A 19497-nucleotide genomic window follows, 5' to 3' on the forward strand; every position below is an offset into this window, starting at 1 on the left:
CCACGAGCCGGGTACCCAACTTTGACTAATTTTTTGAAACTTTCAAAATTAAAAGAAGGATCAATTGGTCCCACTCTTTTTCGAAAGAAAGTTGGGAATCATCTAATGCTTGTTCAAATTTATGTTGATGATATCATTTTGGCTCTACTGACCCTGGCTTGTCTAGTAAATTTGGAAACTTGATGAAAAGTAAATTTGAAATGAGTATGATGGGCAAAATCAACAACTTATTAGGTTTAAACATTCGTCAGAGCTGGGATGACATTTTCATAAATCAAGAGAAGTATACACATAATCTTCTTGAGAAATTTGGCATGACGAATAACACCAAGCTTAAGGTACCAATGGCGGTTGGAACGAAGCTGAGTCCTTCATTAGATAAACCTGATGTGGACAACACTTTATACCGAATCATGATAGGTTTGTTACTTTACTTTACGACTATTCAACTTGATATCATGTTTTTTTGTGCAGTTGTGCCAGGTACCAATCATATCCAAGAGAACCACATCTAATTGCAGTCAAGAATATTTTCGATATCTAAAAGGAACCATTACATAGGGGTTGCAATCTAGATTGCAGAGGCACAAGTGGTGGATGCCAATTACTTAATCAGAAGCTTGTGAGCTGGCAATTGAAGAAACAAACTTGTGCTTTCATTTTGACAGCAGAAGCAGAATATATGGTTGCTGCAGCTTGCACTTCGCAAATCATTTGGGTCCAAAGTCAAGTATGTGACAACCCGATATTTCAACTCTATGTAACGACCTAAAAAGTCAAGTATTGTAACCACTTGTGTTATAATGAAATTAACTTCGCAAATAAAATGTCCAAAAGTCTCTAATTAATTACCTATTATGTTAGATGTCATTAAACCGTGATCGTACGTAAAAAGAATGCCCAAATCTGACTTCGTATAAGGAAGTTATGAATTTTCCAAATGCGGCTTAACAACGGACAACTAAAAACTCGAAATGGAGATCGAGAGACTTTTGGCTGGAATGACCTAAATGAGAATCGAAGGTCTCGACAATGGTTTTTCAACGGTAAAAAGTCTGGCAAAAACAGACGTCAGATAATGAAGTTATGAATTTCTAAACGAAATTTTCTTATCGCAACCTTTTAAAAATAAATAATAAAAATAATTTCAAAATTTGTTGATGGAATCTAAACGAAAGTTGTAGAGCATAGTCTCACCTACGCGTGGATATAAATAACGTCGAAAACTGAGTCTGTATGAAGAAGATATGAATTTTTAAATTTTAGTAAATAATAAAACTATAATTTTTATTATTAATTTCGGTATTATCTGAAGGGTGAGTGATTAGGGCGATCCGAGTTACGCCCAGCGTACTCGAGGCCTAGGCCTCGAATCGTCCACATCGCCCCTACGCAAGGCTATGTCCTGTCCCATCCGAAAGTCTGGGGCAGTCAAGGAAGCGGTCACACATTACGCACGAGTACGCCCAGCGTACCGAGGCGGTTCCCACCTCCTATAAAAGGGATGCGAGGGTTCCAAAGTGTTTAATATTTTAGTGTTGCGTCTTGGGTTATTTGTTTTGTAATCGGATTGGGCTTATCCATCCGTAGTTATCTAGAATAGTTTCCTTTATCTAGATAAGTTGTTAGGGTTTTGTTATAAATATATGCATGCATGTATTCGTATATAAGAGATTAGTCGTTCACGTTGATTCTAGTAACCCTAATTTTTACCTCTACATATTGAAGTTCTTAATCGAGCTCTTCTGGGGTATTTTGCATTAATCATTCGACATCTTCATTGCAATACTTTTTTTCTTATTTACAATCTTATTAATATTTTGCTTAGAATCCTACGATCCTGATAGAACATTGTTCTAGCAATTGGTATCAGAGCAGGAGATTGTGTTCGTCGATACACTTCTCTTCTGTATTCACAAATAGTTAGGGTTTCCGCTTTTATGGAAGTCGTCGTCTTCTTAAAGATGATTATTCATCTTTTGATAAAACCCTAATCTTAAGTTTACAGGTAAGATTATACGCATACAAACCCTATTAACATCTCAAACAGCATCGGTTCTACAACCAGAGTACCCATACTCTACACTCAAGACTACGAAGTATGGGCTCATCACTTTGAAGATTACGTGCTTGGATCCGAAGATAATGGCTATCTCATCTGGGAAGCTATTGTTCTTGTACCGTTCGTGCACTCAGAAACAAACACCATCGTCAAGACACAGAAAGATTACAACAAGTTGGTAACAGATGTTCAAAAGATGCCGCAAGATGAGAAGGAACAAGATTTTGTGTAATGTCAAAGCCATGCGAATGATAAGATTCGCCTTACAATCTGACACCTTTCGGCTTGTAGGCTCGTGCACAACTGCTAAGGGAATCTGGGATAGGTTGAAGGAACTCTACTCAACTGATGAGGATCTGGAACACTCCATCCAAACTTTGTTGCTGTCAGAATTCAGAGCATTTGAACAGAAACCTGAAGAGAAGCTCATTCAGACCTTTGATCGGTTCAATCATCTTTTAAGTAAGATGATCAAGCATGGAATTGAAAGGAAGGTGATCGAACAGAAAGTTACATTCATGAACGGGCTCAGACCAGAATGGATGGCTGTGGTTTCCACTGTGAAGGCGCATGAACAGTTCAAATCCTACTCTCTAGCAAAACTAGTTGGCATACTGAAGTCACATGAAAGTGTTGTAACTAAGGAGGCGAAAGTGGTCTCTGGCATGGGATCACTGGGTCTTGTCTCTAAAGGAAAAAGTACTGTTGAGGAAGAAGAAGAGTCAGACATGTCAGAATTGATCTTACAAGTGAGGAGTATGCTCTGATGATAACAAATCCAAAGAAATTTGCAAGAAGAAAATTTCCTACCAATAAGAACCGAAATTGGCAAGGAAGTTACAGTTCCGAGAAAGTAAAAGAAGAACCGAAAGGCTCTTCCCAAATGGTGGAAGAAAACAAACTTGCGGGAGACTCTGGATACGACTGCAATTACTATCACGGCAAGAACCACTATGGCAAAGATTGCATGTTAAGAAAGACGGCTGATAAGAAAGAGGGTGAAGACGATGAAGCGTATTATATGCGAAAACTTGAAGAAGTCAAAAAGAAAAAGGCTTCCAACAGCTCGATGAATGCTCTAATTGTACAAGAAAATGCAGGGGAAGACAAGTTTGGCGGCATAGAAGTCTGGTCAACAGATTCTGAAGACGAAGAGGTTAGAAGACCCACGCACGGAAAGGCGTTTTTGGCAAAGAATGGAGGTTCTGGTGGAAAATGCCTGATCGTCACTGCCGGACCATCAACCGAAAGTGCAGACACAAAACCGAACATGACTAAGAACAAGTGTTTTGCAGCCAAGCCAGTGAGTGAGAAGATCAACGACTGTGATCGATTGATCAAGAAGGTACATTCTCTCCTTGAATCTCTTAAAATTTCCAAAACTGAATATCTAGAAGAATTAAATGAACTAAACTTTAAATTTAACAACCTAAGTAGCAGCCTCATGCAAACCCGCTTAGCAAACTCTAACCTAACTGACCAACTCGGCAGGGTGTCTTCAAAAAGTGAGGAGAGAAGGATCTGGATTGAGCAGAAGGAAGCAAAGTTAGTTAGGGCTAAGGATGAGAGTATTTATGTGCAAAGAGACAATTTGAAATTATTAAAACATAGAAATGTTTTCTGTTTAATTGCTAAGCATCTTTATACAAATATTGCTCAATTACATCTTAATTGTGAAATTGGAAAGAAAATACATAAAATGATTTTGCCCTTTCTTGAATTTAAGGAAGATGATGTTATAGCAGAGTGTGAATCAGAAGTTTCCTTTAAATAAACATCCATGACATATAGGCTAGGTTTAGATAAGATAGAAACTTTCATCGATTCTAAGGAACATAAAAGTATGTAAAGAGATATCTTAGATGAAAATGATAGGATGAATATTAAAACCGAAAGTATACAAACATTCGATGAATCAAATGCCAAAATCGTCAAGGATAATAAAATTATAATAGATAATAGTTCTGAATTTGAAACATAGAGTGAGATGAGTGAAATCTCAGTAGAGGATGTTGTTGATTGTTCTGAGTTTGTGAAAAATGAATCCAAGAGTGAAAAACCTCTTATTTCAGAAAAATCAGTTGAGTTTGCTCGTCTGTCAAAGGAACAGAAACCGAAACTCAAAGAAAAGGCTATGGTTTATCAGAAGGTACAAACCGTACCAAACCAAGTTTATGTTGTGACTGGAGTCACTCACAGACAAACAACTCAATTAAGGACGATAGTTGAAGAGGATAATGCTGAAGGATGCGAAGACTATTTCTGGTCTGCTCCCATTGACAATGCAGATGAGATTGTGGGTCTGTCTGAGAGAACCACATGGAGAGTCAAAGGGCGATACATACCAGAACCTATCAATAAACCTTCAAGTTTTGATATTCCCAGCACAAGCGGAACGAAAGATGTTCCTGAAGAACCATCAATGCAACTTGACGCTCCAATTGAAAGAAAAGAATCGAAAGGTCCACTCAAGAGACAGGAAGCATCGGCAGTTCAAACTAAGGAACACACCGAAACCAGAGTGGAAGACAAGACAATGAAGGAGAAATCAGAGTCAAGTTTCAATGTTCACAAATCTCAGAAGGACCTAGCTGAACAGAAAAGACTCAGAAATCAGTGATATGCCTCGAATCTAAATGAACGAAAAAGGCATTGGAATTCTCAAAATCCTAACTATGAATCTCCTAGGAGAGAATCCATGGATAAAGGGAAGCAAAAGTTAAAGGAAGATTTTGTTCCTAACTCCTATTATTCCAAATCCCAAAACCAAAAATCAAGTCTCGGTTCTAAACCAAGTTTCGGTTCTCAACCGAGTGTCGGTTCTAAACCAAGTTTCGGTTCTCAACCGAGTATCAGTTCTAAACCAAGTTTCGGTTCTCAACCGAGTGTTAGTTCTAAACCAAGTTTCGGCTCTCAACCGAGTGTAGGTTCTAAACCAAGTTTCGGTTCTCAACCGAGTTTCGGTCCTAAACCAAGTTTCGGTCCTAGACCAGGTTTTCATCATCAACCCAAGTTCAATCCTTACACCAGATTTAGTTCTAACACCGGGTTCGGTCCCAATACTAGATATGGATCCTCAAGGTTCCAATATAAACATAAGCGTTCCTCCCCTAAACCTAAGAATCAAACGAAAAACACTAAACTAACTAATGAAGATACCTTAAAATTTAAAGAAGATAAAACAAAAATCAAGGTATTTACTATAAAAAGTAAAGATCAAACAACTCTCGTCAAAAGAACTTATTTTGTTGATGCTTCTATTGTAATTCCTTTCTCTGTGAAAAACTCCCCAGGACCCAAGAAACTTTGGGTTCCTAAATCTGCTTGAAATTGCAGGGAATCAGTGACGAGCAGTTCGACGACGAATGGTATATAGACAGTGGCTGCTCGCGTCACATGACAGGAAGAAAGGAGGAATTAAGGGAGTTTCGGTCTGTAAAGGATGGCGGTTCGGTGAAATTTGGAAACAACTCCTATGGAACAATCAAAGGACACGGGATGATAACTAATGGAGACTTTTCCATCAGAAAGGTGCCTTATGTGGAGGGATTGTAGCACAACCTCATAAGTGTCTCGCAATTAGTTTTGGGCACAGGCTTGAAGTTATCATTTGATGATACAGGATTTGAGATTATCGAAAAACAAACCAAGAAAGTTCTGCTAAAATCGGCACGAAAAGGAGAAATGTATCCTCTGAATCTTAATCCTATTCGAGGGACACCAGCTATCTGTCTGCTATCAAAGGCAAACATTGATGAAAGTTGGCTTTGGCATCGACGTCTATCTCACCTGAACTTCAAAGATATCAACAAACTGGTTATTGGTGATCACGTTCGAGGTCTTCCTCTTCTAAAGTTCGAAAAGGAGCATTTGTGTGCAACATGTGAAATGGGAAAGCAAAGTAGAAAAAGCCACCCAACATGCATTAATACCAAGATCGTCGAAGCACTTGAATTGTTACATATCGATCTGTGTGGACCATCTGCTATAGAGAGTATCGGAGGAAGTAAGTATATCCTAGTAATTGTAGATGATTTTTCACGTTTCACGTGGGTTTTCTTTCTTAGACAGAAATCAGATGCAACTCCCAAGCTGAAGATGTTTATCAAGCAAGTGGAAGTTCAATTAAAGAAGACGGTGAGAAACATCAGAAGTGACAATGGGCTGGATTTAAAAAACAAGGATTTCGAAGACTTTCTGGCCGATAAGGGGATCACACACAACTTTTCGGCTCCTTATACTCCACAGCAAAACGGAATCGTTGAAAGACGAAACCGATCGTTGTGTGAAGCAGCCAGGACCATGTTCAGTTATGCCTCTCTACCTCTATACTTCTGGGCTGATGCCATTGCGGCGGCCTGTTATACTCAGAATCGGTCCCTCCTCAACAAGCGATTCTCATTAACTCCTTATGAGATTTTAAACAATCGGAAACCAAACGTCAAGTTTTTCCACATATTCGGTTCCAGGTGCTTTATCCTTAACTCTAAAGAAAATCGAAATAAGTTTGACGTTAAAGCCGATGAGGGGATCTTTCTGGGTTATTCTCTGTCATCAAAAGCGTACCGAGTATTAAACAAGCATTCCAAAAGAATAGAAGAGACTTAATATGTCACCTTTGACGACAATTACATGAAGAAAGTTCAACGGACAGAAGATGCCTCTGGAGACATCTTTCTCGCATCTGGACAGGTCTCGGTTCCACTATCAAATCTGTTTGATGAATACATTCGGTTGTTCGATGAACCAGAAAAGGAAATCCATTCGAAAGTAACAGCAGCAGACAACAAGGTAAATAATCTGAAGAAAGTTATAGACGAAGCTGCCAAATCATTAGAAACCGAAACACCTACTCCTAAACCATCACCTAGTACTTCAAACTCCGATTCAACGTTCCAGGGGGAGAACGATAACACTTTCCAACCATCTGGAGTTTCTGTCGAGGGGGAGAATTACCATTCCACCACATCTGATACTCAAACAACTGAACCAAAATTAACAAGCGTAACTCCAATCGAGGGGGAGACCCCTACTACTGATTCTGTTGAAGACATAGGCTACACTTCGCCAGTCGAGGGGGAGAAGGTGAGAACAAGTGATTGTTCAACTGACAAAGGTGAAGGGGATAAGTCAGATGTTGAAATTGAAGTTGAAGCAAAATTAAATCCAGAATATGATCCAAGCTATCCTCTGCTAGTAAAATGGACAAAAGACCATCCTAAAGATCAAATTATTGGTGAATCGTCTGAAAGTGTTCTTACTAGATCTCAACTGAAGGCAAAACAAACAGCATTATTCTCTAAAGTGGAATTTTGTATGTTTAACTCTTTTATCTCCAAAATAGAGCCGAAAACAATAAATGCTACAGTCGATCATTCTGATTGGGTTCAAGCAATGCAGGATGAGCTCAATGAATTTGAAAGAAACAGAGTTTGGAGATTGATTCCTACACCGAAAGATGCCTCTATTGTTGGCTTGAAATGGGTATTTAGAAATAAGATGGATAAAGAAGGAAATTTCATTCGTAACAAGGCTCGGTTGGTTGTAAAAGGCTACTGTCAAGAAGAAGGGATTGATTATGAAGAAACGTTTGCTCCTATGGCACGGTTAGAGTCTGTTCGAATTTTCCTAGCATATGCTGCTCACAAGAACTTCGAAGTTTTCCAAATGGATGTCAAATGTGCATTCTTGAATGGAGAATTAGAAGAAACTGTCTATGTTGAGCAACCACCCGGTTTTGTGAATGAAAGGTACCCGGATCATTGCTACGTACTGGATAAAGCTGTCTATGGGCTAAAGCAAGCACCAAGAGCTTGGTATGAAACTCTTACTCGCTTTCTAAAAATGTCAAGGTTTAAACAAGGTTCGGTTGACCCAACTTTTTTTCGAAAGAAGGAAGGAGAACAATTAATGATTGTTCAGATTTATGTCGATGATATCATCTTTGGCTCTACGAATCCTAGCTTAACCGTTGAATTCAGAAAGTTGATGGACACTAAATTTGAAATGAGCACAATGGGTCCGATTAACTTTTTCCTTGGTTTGAATATTAGACAGGGACCAGAGGGCATCTTTATAAACCAGGAAGCATACACCAAAAATCTGCTGACTAAGTTTGGAATGAAGGGTGATTCAAAAGTAAAGGTTCCAATGGCATTTGGTACCAAGCTGACCCCATCTCTGGAGAAACCGGCTATAGACATAACTCGTTATCGACAAATGATAGGATCCCTTATGTATCTAACAGCTAGTAGACCAGATATCATGTTCTCTGTCTGTTATTGTGTCAGGTTTCAAGCTAATCCAAGAGAACCCCACATGACTACTGTAAAGAATATTTTCCGATATCTGAAGAAGACATCAACTCTCGGTCTCTGGTATCCCGCAAGATCTGGATTCTTCATACAAGCCTTTTCAGATGCTGATCTTGGAGGATGTGGATTGGACAGGAAAAGCACTACCGGAGGATGTCAATTCCTTGACGGAAAACTTGTCAGTTGGCAATCAAAGAAGCAAACCTGTGTTTCCTTGTCCACAGCAGAAGCAGAATACATCGCTGCCGCATCTTGTACCTCTCAGGTTGTTTGGATTCAAAGTCAGTTGAGAGATTATGGACTGAGTATGAAAAAGATCCCTCTCTACTGTAACTCTGAAAGTGCAATCAGGATTTGTCATAATCCAGTGCAACATTCGAAAACTAAGCACATAGCACTAAGGTATCATTTCATCAAGGATCACGTAGAAGACAGGAACGTAGAAGTACATTTTGTTCGTTCTGCTGATCAACTGACCGACATCTTTACTAAAGCCTTACCAGAAACAACCTTCAATAAAATCTTACAAGGCTTGGGTATGATGGAAGGAGAGTCGGTACCGAATCTTCAATTTTCTCCTTAAAATAAGGACGACAGAGATAGACAGAGCGCTCGGTCTATCTCTGCTCTAGTCTTTTCGAAATAAACAGACCACTCTGTATATCTTGTCTCCGTGAATCTCGGATTTGCTATGTCTGCTCTCACTAATAAGACAAGGTTTCGGTTATATACATTTTATCTTTCTATTTTATTTTTTTTGTTTTTATTTTCTCAGAAAATATCGAAAAATCCAAAAATATTTTATCTTTCTTTTTTTATTTTTTTTGAAATATCCAAAAATCCAAAAATATTTTATCTTTCTGTTTTTTTTGAAAATATCCAAAAATCCAAAAATATTTTTTTTGTTGCTTGTTTGTTTTGTTATTAACAGGTAAAACACAAGAATAACTGTTGAAAACTCTCAAAGCAGGTATGATTTAAGTTTTATACAAACTAGTTAAGTGTCCCTAGAAGCATGTTGTTGTATGTTGTCATAAAACCTCTATGATCTTGAGTAAGCCTTAATTATTCGATTGATACCCATCGTTTCTTCCAAATCAGGCTATTTTAACTCACTCGGTCTAGAGCTACCTTACTCTCCTCATTTGAGTAAAGAGTTTCTCTGCTCTGTCACGCTTATCTAGCAGAAGGTACATTCGGTTCCTTAACCACCTACTTATATTCTCCATCTACCTTCGGTTCACTTATGTAACACTTGAGACTCTCGGTCTTTACCACTGAGGTTTATGGTTACACAAAATCTGTGTTAATGATCTTAGATACGATTACCACGTTCTAAGTGAAACCCAAAATTCAACACCAATAATGAATTGACGGTGAGTGCAATACTCAAGCTTTCACTGGTTACCTAAGGAAATCTCTTTTTATTTTGTGTGATCTTTTACGAAATCGTCTACAACTAAGACATTTCTTCCCAAAGAGGTCCAGTTTATTTTTTTTTTGATTTCTGCTTCCTATAAGTCATAAACATAATATATCCCTCCTACGTGTTCAGTAGATCACATCGGTCTCACAAGTACCTCTACCAACGATCGGTTTTATGTTAAAACTCGATGTTTGGTTGGAGGAAAGCCACCCAATGCATATGATCAAAAGAAGCCTTTCATTGTTTATTGACAAATGGTTGATCGTATTTTCGGGAAACCGCACAAGCACTTCAAGTCTCTCTTGACTTTGAAGGAAGTGATTCTTGCCCGGAATTGTCTGCTTTCTGTTCTCTAAAAGGACATCACTCACACCCAATACATACTTGTTTTATTTCTTTATCTTTCACACTCTTATGCATGAAAATTAATATTTTCCAACATTCTAATTACTGATTGGTATAAGTTTTGGTTATCCGTTGTAACCAAACATGGGGAAACAGGGAATTTCAAACGGTTTGAAGATAAGATTTGGGCGTGTGAATTTGATCCGTTTCAAACCCACGCGTGCTTACGTTTTCCTGGGATTAACCACCCTGTCAAATCGCGCTTTTTTAGGCGACGTTTTAGCAACCTCATCATCACGATTTCTCTCTCCAGGAAACCGTATAAATAGGGGTGATCGTTTTCTTTGTCATTTACCAAGTCACAGATTATCTCTCTCATACAAAGATTAAACTGTTCATCTTCTTCTTTGTTCATCAATGGCGACCTCATCCTCCGCGCATGATCAAACTGCTACATCCTCCTTGCTTACAATACGACCCAACCAAAATCTGATAATCGAATTGAGTCCATTCGCATATGACTCATATATGTTGCATGTGGTGGAGTGTCTGAAGTATTCCCCACTGGTAATGGCCCTAACCCTAGTCGAAGCAGTTCCGATGTCGCTACTGTCTCAAGTGTACTCATCAGCGACGTATGACAAGAATAAGGATCGCATCTACTTCAGTATTCACGATAAGAAATCCTCGATTTCAAAGATGAAGTTTTGCTCCCTTTTAGGGCTTGCAGTTGATTCCTCCATCATCTCTCCAGAATTCATCACTATAACCCAAATCTTCACAATGTTGTATGAAATGGGGTACACCGACGTCCTTACATCGATGGCGAAGGTCAAGAAATCCTGCTTACCATCGCAGTGGAAAGGGTTGCTGACCCTGCTCATCAAGGGTTTGGTGGAAAGAAGTGGTGGTTCTGATACCACAAGCACAGGCTTTCTCACCATTCTTTATGGTCTATATAATGGGATCAATCTGGATTATGGCACAATAATCTAGTCCCAAGTGGTGCAGAGTTTGAATACCACAACTCGTCACTCAGAAATTTCATGTGGCCGATTCTGGACTGTGATTACAAGGAAAGCCATGGATTCTTTGGAGATTTCGGTTATGAAAGACGCTCTTCTTGCCTCTATCGCTACATATCACACCACGAAGATTATTCTATCGGATCCACGTAAGTTTCCTCCTTATGGATCAATTCCTGAATCGATGTACAGGTGTGTCACAACACAAAGCACAGTGATGGACGATTACCGAAAATTGTCTCTAGTTGGTCCAAGGGTCTTGTCTGGAGAACAACAAGCTGCACTAGATGCTTTGGAACAACCTGCTCCCAGAGGCAAGCGGGTGGTGAAAACAGAGAAAGAAGAAGCAAAGGAGAAAAAGCCGAAAATTTCTAAGCGAAAGGATGGTGAGGAAGCTTCTTCTCAAACAAAGCCGAAGAAGATTAAGAAGATGGCTAAAAGGCCCAAGAGAAATTTTTCTCCTGAACCTGACACCCTTGAAGATCAAGAAGCAGAAACTGAGAATCCTCCGGTGTTCACCAGAGAGCCTACACCACCGAGATCTCAAACCCCACCTCCATCTCCTCAACCCACAAAAATTTCCACTCCAACCCAATCACCAAAACAGAAATCTCCACTTTCTGTTCCCACAGATATACCAACCCTTCCGGTTGAAACTTCTTCTCTACTAAATTCAACTACCTATACCTCTGTTCCTATCTCCACTACACCTATCACAACTCCTCTTGCAACAGAATCCATCACCACCACCATTCCCCAGATCCCAGTAGAAGTCAATATATCTGATACATGGGCTACTTTGTGGTTGATCCACCTGTTTCTAAACCACCATCTCCCACCCCATCTTTTAACTCTGGTGCCACTTTGGGAGGAGATGAAGAAGAGTATGATTCATTATACTTTAGTCCTTACCGACTTCCAACTGATACAGATGCTGATGCTCCTGCCAATAATCAACAGCTTCAAGACATTAATGAAAAGCTTGACCGACTGCTTGCAGACAGCAAAGCTTATAGTGGGGTTGTCCTGAAAGCTTTTGTGGAAACTGCTGTTCAGTAATATACTGAAGCCATTGACCAATCTACTGCTGCAGTTAACAAGTCCACGACTTCATGTTCCTAGGCCACAGAGAAGGTTACTGAGGTTGTTCATACAACTCAGATTTTGCTTGATTCACTCAAAGCTCATGTTGATACTAATGCATCAAAATACCAAGCTTCTGTTGACTCCTTTTCTCACACTCTTCAAGAAGAAACTACTAAGTTTTATGCCCTTCGTGCTGATCTCAAAACAGAATCCACATCTTTTCTTCAATACTTGGATTCTCGTTTTGCTACTTTAACTGCAGAAAGCACATTGAAGGAAGACTTGATAAAACACCAGGCAACTATTGATCTACAGAAAGTACAACTGGCCCAAAATGAAAAAGAGATCTCTCTGCTCAAGACTCAAAGGGCTGTTTTTGAAAGTTGTGCTGGTGATGTGAAGATTATGTTGACTGCTCTTCTCGAAGCCCATGATCCGATTCTAACTTTAACTATTCGGAAGCATCTCCAAACTAAACTTCTTCCTGCCATTTCTCTTCTTAGTGAAATGAAAGGTGTCTCGGAGAAAGTCTTTCTTCCGACACAAGGGGGAGAGGAGAGTAAAGTTAAAACAGAACCGAAGGTTAATGTAGCTTCTGTTTCTGGAAAGAAAATTGTAGACGACAGTGACTCTGATCCTAAAGAGACTATTGTCGAAGCTCTTAAGCGAAAGCAATGAGACAGAGAGCTTGATGAGACTATGAAGGTGGCAAGAGAGGCTGAAGAGAAGGAGAAAAAGACTAAAGAGGCAGAGGAGATCTGACAGTGCAAAAAGACTCTGTTTCCCGAGTGGGACAGAGATACTCTTATCACCCAAGCGATTGAGTTTCCTTCCATGTATTGGTTGGAACCGATTGCTTCTTTTGAATGTGAAAAGTCAAAGGACTCGCAGTTTGACATGCCAATCACTAAAAGAGCGTTTACTTATCATTGCTTTGAGGTCACTACTGAGGTTCCTTTTCCCAATTTGAAGGTTGACATGGAGCTAGTTGATCTTTACTTAAAGAACGGTCAACCGCAGTACTTGACTTGGAGTGCACAGAAGATTACAAGAGTCAAGGTACTGAAATCATCACTTGCTGGGAGATTTATGAATGTACATTTCAACATTAACCGTGGTACTGCAAACACGGAATATTTCATCTCTCTGGCAGATCTTCCCAATCTTAATCCTCATGATTGGATCTTGCTATACAACATTCTGCTCTCAAATCAACGAGAGTATGAGCCGATTTTGAAACATCTTAAAAGGATGTTGGCCTCCTATATCCATGAGCTTGCCACAATGGTTCAGGAGATAGCAAGGGTGATGAATAAGAAGCCGACAGTCAAGCCAACATCTAAGCCCGGTGATGTAAATAAAATGAATTTGGGGCAGATTGATTCAACTAACTTGACTGTCATGTTCACTAAGGGTGACAGACTTAAGTTTCTGTTTGCATTGGTTGACAAGCATCTGTTTTCAACAGATTGTTTGGAGCATATTATGAACATCATTCATCGATGCAAGCATAACTCAGCATCAGACAAGAAGAATTTTACATATGTGCTTCGGTGGTATATAACATTTAGACAACATGTTCTGGGCATTATACCGAGGATATTTGAAACGGTGAAGAAGCCCACTGGTGTGAAAAGAGAATAGAGATTCTACTCCAAAGACGCAAAGGGGGAGATTGTTGAATATTTTAGTGTTGCGTCTTGGGTTATTTAATTTGTAATCGGATTGGGCTTATCCATCCGTAGTTATCTAGAATAGTTTCCTTTATCTAGATAAGTTGTTAGGGTTTTGTTATTAATATATGCATGCATATATGCGTATATAAGAGATTAGTCGTTCACGTTGATTCTAGTAACCCTAATTTTTACCTCTACAGATTGAAGTTCTTAATCGAGCTCTTTTGGGGTATTTTGCATTAATCATTCGACATCTTCATTGCAATACTTGTGTTCTTATTTACGCTCTTATTAATATTTTGCTTAGAATCATACGATCCTGATAGAACATTGTTCTAACACAAAGAAAGGGCTTAATTTCTCTCAACATTCTTGCATTTTTGCCTCGTTTTCCGTGCACGTGCTATCCCAAAGTCCCTGTTTCCTTGCTCAACTTTCTTGCATTTTAGCAGGATGTCGTCGGAAAGTGAAGAGAGAAGGATGTGGATTGAGCAGAAGGACAAAGAGTTAATTAGGTCTAGGGATGAGTCAATCTACTTGCAACAAGACAATCTTAAGCTTTTAAAACAGCGAAATGTTTTTTGTTTAATTGCTAAAAGACTCTATTTTAATATCACTCAATTGCATCTCGATTGTGAAATAGGAAAGAAGATACATCACATGATTTTACCTTTCCTTGAGTTAAAGGAGGATGAAGTCGATGTCGAAGCTTACAACAGTGAAAATGTTGTATCTTCTAATGAAGTCTCTCATGCCTATAAAATTGGTCTTGACTAAATAGAGTCCTACATAAAGTCCAAAGACCATAAGGACATGCTTAAAAATCTATTAGACGAAAATGATAGATTGAAGTTAAGAACCGAAACTGTACAGAAGTTTGACTCATTGAATGCCAAACTAAGTTCAGAAAATAAAATGGATGTTGAAAATGCATCTAAACTTAATGAGGATGATGACATGAGTGAAATCTCTATAAATGATGTGGTGGACTATTCGGAATTTGTCAAAAGCGAACCTGAAACTCACAAAAATCTGATTTCTGAAAACTCTGTTGAGTTTGCTTGATCGTCGACAGATAAGACCAAAGTTCTGAAGCCAAAAGCTATTTTGTATCAAAAGGTTTAAACCACTCCAAATCAAGTGTACACAGTTCAGGGAGTCACTTCTCAACAAACAACAAAACTGATAGCTATGGTAGAAGAAGATAATGCAGTTGGGTGTGAAGAGTTCTTCTGGTCAGCACCAATAGTTAACGCTGATGAAACCAAAGTCCTATCTCAGAAAACCTCATGGAGAGTGAAGGGTAGGTACGTGCTGGAACCACTCAATAATCCTGCAAGATATGATGTGCCAAGAACAAGTGGAACCAAAACATCTTTGGGAGAACCAGTGATAACTTCCAGTGAGACATCTTCGTCAAAAAGTGAAGGCCATGCTCAAATTCCAAAGAAAAAGGACAACATTCATAAAAATCCAAAACATAAAAATCCAAAACAGGTGGCAGAAGAAAAACATCAAAGAAATCTAAGATACAAGAAGAATCTCTCAGAAAGAAAATAGTTTTGGAAATCTCAAAATCCTCATTATGTAAGGTATGAAAAGAGGCATAAGTCACAAGGAGAATCAAGAAGCAACCGAAAGTAAGGTTTCGGTCCTTGGAATGAAAGGAACCGAAAGGAAAGCTTCACTTCGCAGCAGGTAAGGAACCGAAAGGAGGGTTTCAGTCCAACGCAAGTAAACAATCGAAAGGAAGGTCTCGATCCAACGTAAGCAAACAAACGAAAGGAGAGCTTCAGTCCTCAGAGGGTAAGCAACTGAAAGAATGGCTTCGGTCCTCAACATAAAAGCAACCGAAAGGATGGGTTTGATTCCAAGTTCCATCATACAAACAGAAGGGAAGAATGTTCTCATTCTCAACTAAGGAAGGATAATAATCAACAATCCAATATCACTTCTAAAACTAATTCTTCTCATTCTCATTCTAATTCTTATCCTTCAAAAGATTTAAAGGGGAAAGGAAAGCTGTTTCCAGAAGATAACAGATGCCCGAAAGAGATCCAAAAGAATGGAGGCATCAAAATCTCAAACAACTCTAATTAAAAGAACTTATATGGTTGATGTTTCTCTTACTATTCCCTGTCCTGTAAAAGGCTCACAAGGACCCAAGAAACTTTGGGTTCCTAAATCTGCTTAATATTTTGTAGGTTATATGTGACGAGTAGTTTGAAAAAGAATGAAATATTAATAGTGGCTGCTCATGTCACATGACACGACGAAAGGAAGAACTGAGGGAGTTTTGGTCTATCAAGGACGGTGGAATTGTGAAGTACGACAACAATTCATTTGGAACTATCAAAGGCTATGGAATGATTACGAATGGTGATTTCTCAATAAGAAAGGTTGAATATGTTGAAGGATTGCAACACAAACTTATAAGTGTATCACAGCTGGTAGTTGGAACCAGTTTGAAGGTCTCCTTCAATGATGAAGGCTCAGAGATAGTCAAGAAAAAGTTAAATAACAGTCTGTTTGCTAATGAAGGCTCACTCAGACGAAAGTTGGTTATGGCATCGAAGGCTCACTCATCTTAACTTCAAGGATATCAACAATCTTGTTTTAGGAGATCATGTTCGAGGTCTTCCTATTCTAAAATTCGACAGAGAACATCTATGCGCAATTTATGAAATGGGAAAGAAAAGTCGACAAAGTCATCCTTCTATTATCAACACAAAGGTGATAGAACCATTGGAGTTGTTGCATATCGATCTATGTGGTCCCTCATCTATTGAAAGCATTGGTGGGAACAAGCAAATTTTGGTAATCGTGGACGACTTCTCTCGGTTCACATGGGTGTTTTTCTTGAAGCAAAAATCACAAGCAACTCCTAAGCTTAATCTCTTCATAAAGCAAGTTGAGGTTCAACTAAGGAAAGTTGTTGGTAACGTAAGAAGTGACAATGGCTTGGAATTCAAGCACAAGGATTTCGAAGATTTTCTAGCTGAGAAGGTAACGACACATAATTTATCGGCTCCATATACTCCACAGCAGAATGGAATTGTTGAAAGGCGAAACTGATCTCTTTGTGAAGCGGCTCGTACGATGTTATGCTTTGCTTCCTTGCCTTTGTATTTATGGGCTGATGCTATTTTCGTTGCTTGTTTTACTCAGAACTGATCATATCTAAACAAGCGATTATGTATCACTCCTTACGAGATCTTCAACAATTGCAAGTCGAATGTGCAATTCTTTCATGTGTTCGGTTGAAGATGCTTCATCTTCAACTCAAAAGAGAATCGAAACGAGTTTGATGCTAAGGCTGATGAAGGAATATTTTTAGGCTACTCCTTGCACTCTAAGGCATATAGAGTTCTAAACAAGCACTGTAAGAAGAATGAAGAAACATACTACGTCACTTTTGACGATAGCTATGTTAAAACGATGAAGACAACTGAAGATGCAATGCAGGAAATCTTTACAAAGACCAGTCAAGTCACAGCTTCTATCTCAAACCTTTTTGAGAAATATATGCTTCTTTTTCATGAGTCTCAAATGGCTATTGATTATGAATCAAAGGCAAAAGATAACAAAGTTGACAGTCTAAAGCAAATCATCGACGATGTTGCACAGAACATGGCTGCTGATCAACCAAAGGCAACAGAAAGGCCAGACGTAAGCGAACCTTCAGACCACTATCCTTCTGTCCAAGGGGAGGTTCCGTCTCTTCCAAAGGATCAAGGTCCTTCATTCCATGGGGAGAATTCAACGTCACAATCATCTAGCTCAACCGAAAGTCCAAACGAAGGGGAACATTTTGATCTAGATACTGAACAAGTGTTATCATTCGAGGGGGAGAATACACATTTCAATGATGATGATACACTATCAGCATTAAAAGAAGAAATCAATGCAGAACTGGATCCATCTTGTGATCCCAATTACCCGCCTCTCATTAAATGGACCAAAGATCATCCTCAAAGTCAAATCATTGGGGAATATTTAGAAAAGGTGTTAACTCGATCATAGATCAAAGAGAAACAAGTTGCACTCTTCTCTCAAGTAGAATTTTTCATGTTCAACTCTTTTGTCTCCAAAGTTGAACTGAAGACTGTGAATTCGGCTCTTGATCATTCTGATTGGTTTCAAGCCATGCAAGACAAGTTGAACGAGTTTGAAAGAAAGAAAGTATGGTGTATAATTCCAACACCAAAGGATGTTTCAGTAGTCGGTCTCAAGTGGGTATTCATAAATAAGATGGATAAGGAGGGTAATGTGATTCGTAACAAGGATCGATTGGTTGTAAAAGGTTACTGCCAAGAGGAAGGTATCAACTATGAAGAAACCTTCGCTCCAGTTGCAAGATTAGAGTCGGTTCGCATCTTTCTTGCTTATGCTGTACACAAAAACTTTGAAGTCTATCAAATGGACATAAAGTGTGCCTTTCTCAACATAGAACTCGAAGAAACTGTGTACATTGAGCAACCGCCAGGCTTCGTGAACGAAAACATGCAGATCACTGTTACATACTAGACAAAGCGGTATATGGCCTTATGCAAGCTCCTAGATTGTGGTATGAAACTCTCACGTGATTCTTAAAAATTTCTAAATTTAAGCAAGGTTCGGTTGACCCAACCTTCTTTCATAAGAGAGAGGGTAACCACCTTATGATAGTCCACATTTACATTGATGACATCATCTTTGGCTCCACGAATCCTAGCTTAACAGTTAAATTCTGGCAGTTGATGGAAACTAAATTTGAGATGAGCTCAATGGTTTCATTTAACTATTTCCTTGGCTTAAACATTAGACAGGGAACCGAAGGCATTTTTATCAATCAGGAGGCATATACAAAGACATTGCTGGCTAACTTTGGGATGTTGGGAGGCTCCAAAGTGAAACTTCCAATGGCTTTTAGGACCAAGATGACACCTTCATTGGAGAAGCCAGCCGCTGACATGATGCTTTTTCGTCAAATGATTGGGTCGTTAATGTATCTAACAGCAAGCAAACCTGCCATTGTGTTCTCAGTCTGCTACTGTGCTCGATTCCAAGCTAACCCACACGAACCTCAAATGCTAGCCGTGAAGAATATCTTTCGCTATCTGAACCGAACTTCCTCACTCGGTCTATGGTATCCAGCAAACTCAGGATTCTTTGTCCAAGCTTTCTTAGATGCTGACTTAGGTGGTTGTGGATTGGATCATAAAAGCACCACTGGAGGATGCCAATTTCTCGATGGTAAATTGGTCAGCTGGCAATCAAAGAAACAAACCTGTGTTTCTCTCTCCACGGTAAAAGCTGAATACATTATTGCCGCCTCATGCACATCATAGGATGTATGAATACAAAGTCAACTTAGACATTATGTGTTGAACATGAAGAAAATCCCACTATATTGTGACTCTGAAAGTGAAATTAGAATTTGTCATAACCCAGTGCAACACTCAAAGACAAAGCACATCGCATTGAGGTATCACTTTATCAAAGATCACATGAAAGATGACAACATGGAGATTCACTTTGTGAGGACAACTGATCAACTGGCAGATATATTCACTAAGGATTT

The 19497-nt window shown here is 39.1% G+C and overlaps 1 protein-coding gene across 1 annotated transcript; it reads left to right on the top strand.

Annotated features, from left to right (window-relative positions):
* The first annotated feature begins 209 nt into the window (after positions 1-209).
* Positions 210-9331, top strand: LOC145040848 (uncharacterized). The gene is made up of 4 exons (XM_078988737.1): positions 210-420; positions 475-483; positions 576-730; positions 9308-9331. The coding sequence occupies exons 1-4, from the start codon at positions 210-212 to the stop codon at positions 9329-9331; spliced, it is 399 nt and encodes a 132-aa protein (XP_078844863.1).
* Positions 9332-19497: the final 10166 nt, after the last annotated feature.

Source organism: Lactuca saligna, chromosome 4, assembly GCF_052625555.1.
Source record: "Lactuca saligna cultivar CGN05327 chromosome 4, ASM5262555v1, whole genome shotgun sequence".
NCBI classification, from domain to species: Eukaryota; Viridiplantae; Streptophyta; class Magnoliopsida; order Asterales; family Asteraceae; genus Lactuca; species Lactuca saligna.